The sequence below is a fragment of the Pundamilia nyererei genome, unplaced genomic scaffold (assembly GCF_000239375.1).
Source record: "Pundamilia nyererei isolate P.nyererei 1_Seehausen unplaced genomic scaffold, PunNye1.0 scaffold00152, whole genome shotgun sequence".
NCBI classification, from domain to species: domain Eukaryota; kingdom Metazoa; phylum Chordata; class Actinopteri; order Cichliformes; family Cichlidae; genus Pundamilia; species Pundamilia nyererei.
In genome coordinates this window covers 1,052,731-1,062,352 of record NW_005187553.1, presented here as the reverse complement: position 1 = coordinate 1,062,352, position 9,622 = coordinate 1,052,731, and the positions used below count along the sequence as shown (strand labels likewise).

Genomic DNA, 9,622 nt, shown 5'->3' with positions numbered 1-9,622 from the left:
TCTAATGGAGCAGACCTGATGTTAGTTTCACCACACAAAGGAAAATAATATTAGAAAGAGGGGGAAAAAATTCCCAGTTGACCAGATGTGTGCGCGCTCATCAGTCTGCAGCAGAACAATAACCGTAATGGCGGCTTGCCATTGAATTCTCCCTTTTCCATCACCGAGAAGGTGAAAAGACATATTTTTTCAATATGGAAATGTGTTCTATTTTTCCAGTCTCATTGTGAAATAATGGCTGTTTTGCTTGCCTCTTGACTTCCTATAATAATTAATCATGTGAAACAGCCCAAATACTTGTCACAGTTCACTGCTCTCTATATTTTCATTTGTAATAACTGGACACAATGAGAAGGTAATTCATTTTCGGAGGTTCAAATCTCAAAGAAGGCGACGATGATTTATTCTCGTTCTCCCTCTTTTACTGACTCGCTTTGCTCTCTCTTATTTTCTAGCACAAACTTAAGCGGTGCAACATTGTTTCAGTGAACTAGCAGAAAATTATCCAAAGTGGCAGCACGTGGAAATGCAATGCATGTGCAACAAAACAGCAGCAGTGAGCAGTGATTATGAACACATTAGCAGTTTTAAGGTCAGAGGATAATGTACAAATCTGGAATCTCAAGAATGATCGTGGCAGAAAAACACAAAGTGGAGAACGCCCCTCTCAAATATGTGCAGCCACACACACACACACACACACACACACACACACACACACACACACAGCAGCAGTTTAAGCACAGCGTGCAGAGAATAATGTAGATTTATGTAGAAGCTCATAAACCTCCTCCAGACGTGGTGAAATGATGGGTGTTCACCCAGCCGACCCCCCACCATCTGTCAGGAATTACCAAAAAGCACGCACCTTCAGATTTAAACTGCAATCTCTCCTTCCAGGCTCCCTGTTTGGATGTTTTTCTCTTTATTTCTTTTTTTGTATGCAGTTCAGTCCAGGGATCAGTAAAAAAAAAAGATTTTTTATTAACCACTTTACTCATTTTTATTGCATTGTATTTTAGATAAACTGGCCATTATAAATTTCTCCTATTGAGAAGTTGAATCATGAACAATCATGAGTTTCCACCCTCATTTGAAAATATCTGAAGTAAAAAAATGAGTAACGCTGGCACTGTGCTTCCATGCTGCAGCTTCTAAAAATAAACAGGCACTGATTTGAAAGAGTAATTAAGTCTTTAAACATATCACTACAATTCACTTTCCTCTGATGCACTCAGGTCGTGTTAGTTTCACTCATAAATCTTCAGTATGATGGCATGAGTCAGGGCAGCCACTAGAAAAATAAAGAGGAACACATCACATCTGTCTCCTTTCAATCTCACAGAGTGGTTGAGCCTCCTGCTCTGCATCGACTGTCCTATTGATTTTTGCGATGAAATTGAATGAATACCGGGTGGGAGGACAATTATGCATAAGTGGGAGTGGGAGGAGACTGACTGAGCTTTCGGAAGAAGTCTTACACATACACTCTTAGTGCTACTGGGTTTGCAGAACTCTGCATAGGACGACTTCTTCTAGGAGGTCTTTTTAAAGATTTTAGAAGTTAACACTTCAATCGGATGGTGATGGTTAAATTCCAGCTTTAATTTTTGAAGCTGAAGCCTGACAATGAGATTTAAGATGATTAAATATTAGATTTGTTCTTAACAGTTATGATTCACGTTATACTTTTAGTTCACCATAAAACTAAATATAAAATGACATATATACATAGTGTCAAGAGTTAATTGGCTGGCTTTCCTCTTCATACAGGCCATTTCATCCCAAGTGATGTTAAACTTATCTTTCCTTAATCGAAGAAAGAAAGAAAGAAAGAAAGAAAGAAAGAAAGAAACTGTCAACATTAAATGAACTATGCTCTTTAAAATTCATTATTAGGAATTTTTGAATGTACACTATATTTTAAACTTTCAAAAAAAAGTGCAAAAATCCATTGTACAAATACATAGTTTACTGTGTTTATGAGCCATAGCAAGCACATGTTAAATTATGCTTATTGTCATTATGTACATGCAAAAATAAACCACTAGTTAGGACACTTTGCCACTCAGTGTTTTATTAACCCATGTACGACTAACAGGGCCAAAAACGCACGCATAAGAAATAGTCTGTGGAATCCATGAACTCCACGAGAACATGTTTACTGAGGAGCGGCAACACTCCTGCTCTTCGTCATGCTACCATAAGGTGGCACCAATGTTCCGCCACTTGAGGCACCAGAGCGGCTTTTTACAGCCTGATGATCCATTTAGCTGCAGTCAACCTTTTAACCAGTGTAGTAAGAGCCAGAACAGCCTACTGTATGTACACTACCAGACCCTGCATGGAAAGCAGGTGTGCGCCAGCAACACCTGCTTTGAATGATTTACTCTTTAAAAAAAAAAAGAAAAAGAAAACTGTGTCTATTTCAAGTGACAGAGGAAAAACAGGCTTTTTAAATTAGGAGACTGATTATAGAATTACAGGATTAAATATTTATATCAAATTTAAGACCTTTTAAACATTCTTAGTGGACTATTCAGCTGACTTGTGTCTGAGCTGTTCTTGCCTCTTGTCCTTAAGTGACTACATAACATCTTGGACAACAGGGAATTCCAGGCTTTGGTTCCAAAATGAAGAAAAAAATCTTAGTGGTAACTTTTTCCATAAGAAAACTGCATGTGGGAGTCCAAATAAGATTTGTTGTTGGCTAAAATGAAGCTTTTGCATTTAGATTAGGACGCAGAGGGAAATCTGGGATATTGCAGGAATCTTGTCCTTCCACATTGCATGTGTTGCTCGGGAAAGTTTGTGGCAACTGCTTGAAGTGTTTGGTCAGTACCCAAAGCTGTAGAGGAGTTTGCAGAACCAAATCTCTAAAAACCGTTTCCTTAACATCTGCTCATAGACCTAACCTAATAAAAACTCAAGAATGCCGTTAGTCTGTGTGCTTTATTGCTTATGGGGTTACTTCACTTTTTCCATATGCAGCAGCAGCAGCATGGGCGATCTGGCTGTGCAGGACCCTCAAAATTCTGCTTCCAGCGAATGTTGCCTCTGCTCCAAATATATAAATGTCCGTGTCGAGCTGAAACTGTGCTACAGTTCAGATGCTTGCTGCAGCTCATACAGTTAGGTGCCTGCAGCATCCAGGCCTTTTGTACCTCTGAGCAGTTCCTGCTATTTGTGGTGCGGAATCTGTTTCAGACTGCAGCTTGGGATCCATCTGCCTTGGATTTGCCACGTATTTCCAGAGCAGGACTCTGGCTCACCGGTGTGCTTCTCACGTTGATGTGAAATAGTGTGAGTGGCTGCTCTGTGCGCGTATGCTCGTGCGTGTGAACAAGCAGGACAATGTCACCTTGACTACAATCTACAGGAGGCACCGAGGACGATCGGCATCTGTAGAGCTCTGGACGGAGAAGGAGAGCGGGGGTTGAAGATATTTACGTGTCTCTCTGAGTGTGTGTGTGAGAATTTGCCAAACGTGTGAGTGTGTGTGTGCGTGAGAGAGGGAGAAACAGTGAGGCGGGTATAGCTCTCTCACACAGCTCACAGTGCTGGAGGATCCCTCTTCAGACCCAGGCACAGCGACGCAGAGATGTCAGGCGCAGCACACACAGGTGGGTCATACAGAGCAGCTGAGGGGACAGGTGGGCCTAGCTCAGGTTATGTAATTCCTATGCTGTCAGCCATGTTTTTAATTATTATTATTGCATAAAATTGTTGCAAGACTGACAAAAATGTGAAAATAAGGGGGGAGGAGACTTCTTCTTCTTCTTTTTTTAATACAAGTAGGCTGAACAGGCCTACAGTCTGGCCAGGGTCATCTGGATTGGTCCAAGCTCTCTGGACACAAAAATCTGGCAAACAATAACAAATATGAACAAAACAGATTTTATAAAAACCCTTCTTATTCATGTCATTCCTTCTTAAGTAGAAAAAAAACACCCTTCATGCTCTTGCCAGTTGAATTCCACTCGCTGATTGAAATTTAAGGCAGAAAAAAATCAGCTGCATGTTTCCACGTGTGTCCGAGGCTGCCTGCCTCGGCCTTTACAGACCTTCAAACAGCCGCAGCGGGACCTTCAAGCTCCCGTTCAGCCATAATTGCATTTGCCGCTGTAACGGAGTAAAAACCCGCCGCCGCCGCCGCATCCTTCGCTCTCCGTCACGTGACTCCGCCGGCAGAACATATCCGAGTCCTTTCCGTTTTTCTGGACTAACGCAGCCTCCAGCTTCGGCCAATCGCGTCTCGGCGGAGGCGTCTCTCTCTCTCCCTCTCCCTCTCTCAGTTTTTCGCTTTCTTTCGTGATGCTTTCACTTTCTGTCGAAAATCAGTGATTCTGAGCTTTGCGCGCACTCAATTTTGTCGGTTTGCTTGAGCGCATTACGCATCGTTTCTCTTTGGCCTGTTTAGCTTCGGCTAAAGCGTTTGCTTGCTGTATTTCATTTAACCTCATTCGGTGCAACTAAATTTGAGTCTTGGATCACGAGATGGTGAAAAGTGTTGTAACACAGCGCGGCTGATTATTCATAATTAATATAAAAAGGTTTGTTTTTTTTAAATAACGTGCAGATTTTGCAAAGTGAGACATTTGTCCAGTGAAATGGGGAACTGAACAAAGTAAAAAGCAACAATTATTTTTGGTAAAACGTCGGAAATCCGAGGGTGCAGAAAACGAGAAAGGTATCACGAGGCCCTGTGACGTCAGCCGCTCCCCTGCGCTTCCTCCAGCAGCCAGTCAGCGAAGGGATGCTCTGAACGCAAGACTGCAGCATCTTCACCGAGAGAACGAGCAGGAAAAAACGTCTCTTTCTCTGTCTTCCTCCAGCTCCTAATCTCCGGACCCTTCTCACCCACCCGTCACCCCTGGGTGTCTTCGCGACTGGAGCCAGGAAAGGATAAGAAGAACGAAATTCTAATAGCCTAAGAATCGGATTTTTTTTTTCTATTATTGTTATAATTGCTTCACCGATCACCCTTTCCTTTCTTCTCTCTTCGGCTGATTTCGCCTCTTTGCGCTTTGCGTTGTGTTTTTGTTTTGTTTTGGTTATTGTTCCGTTTCGTTGGTTATTGCAGAGGAGCGCCACCATCCTGTACCGCCTGACATGAGTACTGGTTGCAGCGGAATGATACACATATCCTAGCCCGCTTATCTGAAGGTTGATGGAACTGTGACGCTCCACTGGCACGTTTTTAGTAGCCTAGAAGTCGCTCCATCTGCAGAGGTCTCCCGTTTTCTCCCTCTCTGAGCCGCTCCAGCGTTTCTTTCTTTCTGCCCCTGCGCAGCATCTCTCTGTACGCACGGCGCACCACGGAGAAACGCGCAGCTAACCTACCCCGTTCGTAGGAAACAGGCGTATTTTGCAATTCCTAAATCGCTTTTACCCTCTCCAAGGACTCATCTGCACGGCTACGCTGCGTAAAAAAACGGAAAGGGGGGATTTAAACGCAAACGCAGCCTAAGCATCCAAGAGCAAGCTCGAAAATGATGGCCGGCGGAGCAGTACAACAAAACGGCATTTTCTCAAATCCTCACCATCACAATCAACAACCACACATGGAGTCCGATCCCCCGGACTCACGTAAAAGACCCCTGGAGACCCCAACGGAAGCCAGCAGCACCAAACGTACAAACACGGGAGGTAAGAGCGGGGATGCGGGAGCTGTTCGGGTTTCGGTGAATGTTGCTTCGTCTTGAGGCAGGCAGAGAGAAAGGAGAGCAGGTTGATCTGATTCTTGATGTGCACCGTGGCGTGGTGGAAGGGCAAATTCACACATTTAGGGAAATAAAATAAAATGATACAGGGCAAATTTTAGGGAGACCGTCTTTTTTTTATTATTCGCTTCGTCATAAGCGACAGTCATTTTCCATCAGTATTAAAATAATCACGGGTCGCCGCATTTGATGGAAAGGAAACAATGAGAGGGACTTGGGGGTGGGGGGGGGGTGTTATTTGGAGGGAAGCCGTCGCTTCCCCTCTTGCACATCCTGGATGATTTAGCCTCTTTACATCAGCCGAATTGGGTGTTTTTATTGCGTCTTAAGATTTACGCGCAGCCACAGCGGCCATGCTGGAGCCAAAATGAGGATGTAAACAAGTGAAAGCCAGATCAGACTAGTGCGTGATCGCAGGGTCTCATCCCGTCGACGGATGACCTTGTGATAATCTCACACATCAGCCACCATCGCCGCTTTGTGTACAATTACACAAGCGGATAAACAAGCGGACTCATATTAACAGCAGCCCTGTGGCGAGCTAGGGAAAACAGGGGGAATCCAGAGCAGTTTAGAATGCGACAGTCTGTGTTAATGCAGTGTGTCAGGGAGAGGATATTTTTATCATTCATTGTTGTCCTGATTTTAATATTCTGCGGCTGGAAGGGAAAGCTGATTTCTTTTCCACTAATTTCTTCGATGAATGATTTCTTCATTATTCTCTGGTTTGATGAAATATGGATATGTCACCATGGTAATCACCATATTTGGTTTTTTGTTTACATGCTGTCATGCGCCAAGCATTCCCATCATTACAACCATCAGTAGCCTATCCTGGCCATGCACCCTATCATGGACATTTGGACATACAATACACCTTTAAATGTGCTATTTATACTCAGCAAAAAGATGATAAAGGTTTAGGAGACTTTTTAAAATGCTGCTGGAGATTCTGGGAGAGTGCTTAAATAGTTAGATTCTATAGGTTTTAATGGGACCTGATCTTTTAGTGCAGAGAGTTCAATCTGACTATGATTGTGAAGACTGAATATTTGTAATGCCAGTTAAACTGATTTGAAGACTAGTTATATGCTTAAGGTTAAGATACCTAACGTGTTCTCTAATGTGGAGTTTGTTAGAGTTTAGTCCCAACTGTAATTCTCACCAGGGCCTTAAAGATTGCAAAACAGCATTTAAAATTTTAGCTTTAAACTCTGAAATGTCTTCAGTGTTAAACTGAATTCCCTGAACAAACAGAACAAAACAAAAAAAAAAACCCCTGGGAATGTAATTTTCATTGCAGGTAATTCTGCCCGTATATTAAAGAGGAACCTCCATCGTATTAGAGAGGGTGAGCATGACTGAGCTGTGATTGTTGGCCTAATTTCTCAGTCTTGATTTGAAATGGTCAGAAGATTTGGCTTCGCTCAGTTAGTGCAACTGTTATGGCTGCTGTAATACGATCTAAACATAAACTCTCGCAGATCCATAGGGCTTAAGTGCCCTGTTCCTTTTGGATGACAATGACAGGTGGCATAATGTGAAATTTGAAAACAAACTTGTGTTTAGTGCGAGCTAAGCGACAGACTCCTCTGGATTACTGAAATTCATGTTCTGGTAGATTTTTGCATGACTTGGCCCCGGTGGAAAAAAAATCAGGACGGCCATTTATAACAGATTCTTCAGGTCCCACCAGGAAACATGACAGCCATCCTCAGGAGTAATAATTAGACAGCGAGCGAGGAGAGTCCGACTGAGGAGGTGTGAGCTGCAGGTTCGCCAGCAGTGTTTAACTCCAGATCGATGCAGCACTCAGAGCACTAAAGGCTCCTCCTCACTGTATGTAAAAAGCCCAGGCGGCCCCTCTGGGGACTTTCTTCCTGCCTGCGTAACACTCAGGCCGCTTGTCTATTTAGACAAATGAAAAGGTTGGAACGATGATGATGATGATGATGATGAGACAGCTAAACAGACTCAGGCAGAGGGGACGGCTGCAGTGCTGCCAGGTCAGCCAGCAACATCAGGCCGATGATCCGATAGCATTTGGTTGAAAATGAACAAGTAGCTCCTACACACACACACACACACACACACACACACACACACACACACACACACACACACACACACACACACAAAACTACAGCAACAAAGAGGAATCAGAGCTTGGTTGTGGGTCTATTGTGACAAATTTTGCACTGACAGTAAACTCTACTCTGTTCTGAAAATGCATTTTTGTTTGAATTTTAATCAGAGTATTTGGTCTTGGTGATTTAAAGCTAGAATTCTCTGGATAACAGCGTTGAGCCTAACCTAGATTTTTACTTGGATTGAGATACGCAAAGTGTTTGTATGCCTGACTCTTGATGGAGAGAAAACATTCACCATGTAACGGCTGACTTTAGCCAAGCAGAAGCTATATTTTTTCACAGAGAACATGCTTTTGTATTTGATATTTTTAAGCTGCACCCACGCTGCAGTTGTAAATTTAGAAATCAAAGTGGTGCTAAGAGATCATAATAATGGTTGTTTTTATGTATGATTAGTTTACACCACACACTCCCCACCCCTGTGCTTCCTCTCTCTGTAGTGGCCTTCCTGCAGCCCCTATTTGAAACTGAAGGCATTGTATTCCCTCACCAAGAAACTGAGACTCATGGTAAGAGAGACTTTGATTTTGATCTTCTACCTGTTTTATAATCTTTACTGTGAAATTCTGATTCACAACACAGACTTAATGTGCAAAATCCTGGAGTAAAGAAAAGATATAGGGCCTTTAATGAGGTGATCTGACTGCTGCAGGGCCGGATATTTAAATAGGATTTAAAGCAACATTTAACACCCTCATATCCTGCTCATGATTCAGGATAATGCATGCTGATGTTTTTTATATTGTATGTTACCAGTTCCATAACATTCATTGTCATGCTTTTTATACAAATCCAGTGTTTCTTTTGTCATGATACTCAACATTGCTGCTCAGATGATGACCTTTGACCTCATGCTAGCCATGCCATCAAAGCATTTGGGTTTACGACCGCTGATGTATTGTTGAAATGTTCATTCACTGTTCACTGTGGATAAAGTGTGCTGCAGCGTGCACCGTGCAGCTGCTGCTGGGTAAGAGATGCATAACAGGAAGACTGAAGCTTTATTGAGTAGACCTAAAAAAGAAGGAAAAAAACTTTTTAAATCAAAGAAATTTATCTTTATCAGAGTTTTAAAATATTTTGAAGTCTTTTTTTTTCCTCCAACAGCTGCAACTTATAAATATGTCCAGATGCAGATTTTAATGCCAGGGCATTTCCATTCGTATCAATCAGATCTGCTGCGTTCATTAGAAGCGAGAGAATGCGTTCGGGTCAAAAATGATGAGAAAAGATGGACCTGGATTTTTCCAGTGTCCAGGGTTTATCCAAATATCTGTGTGTGCGTGTTTGTGTGTGAGAGGGAGTGAAGAAAAAGGCAAGTGACAGGAAGAAGGAGCTGGTCTGCTGTCAGACTGTAGATAGGACAACATGGGACAGCTATAGCCCTGCAGGTCATAAATCACAGCTATGCCTTATAAAAAAGCTGAAGGTCTTAAAGACGGAAAGATCAATGAGGAGCTGCAGTCGCTGCTGTTCACAAGCTCCCACCCCCACCACGGCTTTAATCCACCAGCCCGAGCCCATTCTTATCTCTGCGCCTCCCGCTCCCCTCACCGCGTCCAGCAGGGTTCTTCTAGATATTAAAGAATCTCAGAGTTCCCTTTTATCGTGTACATATATGATCAGAGACGTTTAATGAGCTCATTCATGCTTAATCCGGTTTCCTATGTTTAAATAGATTATTTACAAAGACGGGCTTGATCATGATGAATTCAAAGGATAAATATCCTCCAGTAGTTTCATGATTTA

The 9,622-nt window shown here is 42.7% G+C and overlaps 1 protein-coding gene across 2 annotated transcripts in view; it reads left to right on the top strand.

The window, feature by feature from the left end:
- Positions 1–4,352: 4,352 nt before the first annotated feature.
- nova2 (NOVA alternative splicing regulator 2) overlaps positions 4,353–9,622 on the top strand; it is a 78,514-nt gene continuing 73,244 nt past the window's right edge. Inside the window, exons 1-2 of one of the 2 annotated variants that reach the window (XM_005745007.2) lie at positions 4,353–5,649; positions 8,314–8,382. In XM_005745007.2, coding sequence (XP_005745064.1) covers positions 5,493–5,649; positions 8,314–8,382 — 226 coding nt within the window. In that variant the 5' untranslated portion in view covers positions 4,353–5,492. The remainder of the gene's footprint in view (positions 5,650–8,313; positions 8,383–9,622) is intronic. The other variant, XM_005745008.2, reaches the window with a different exon arrangement.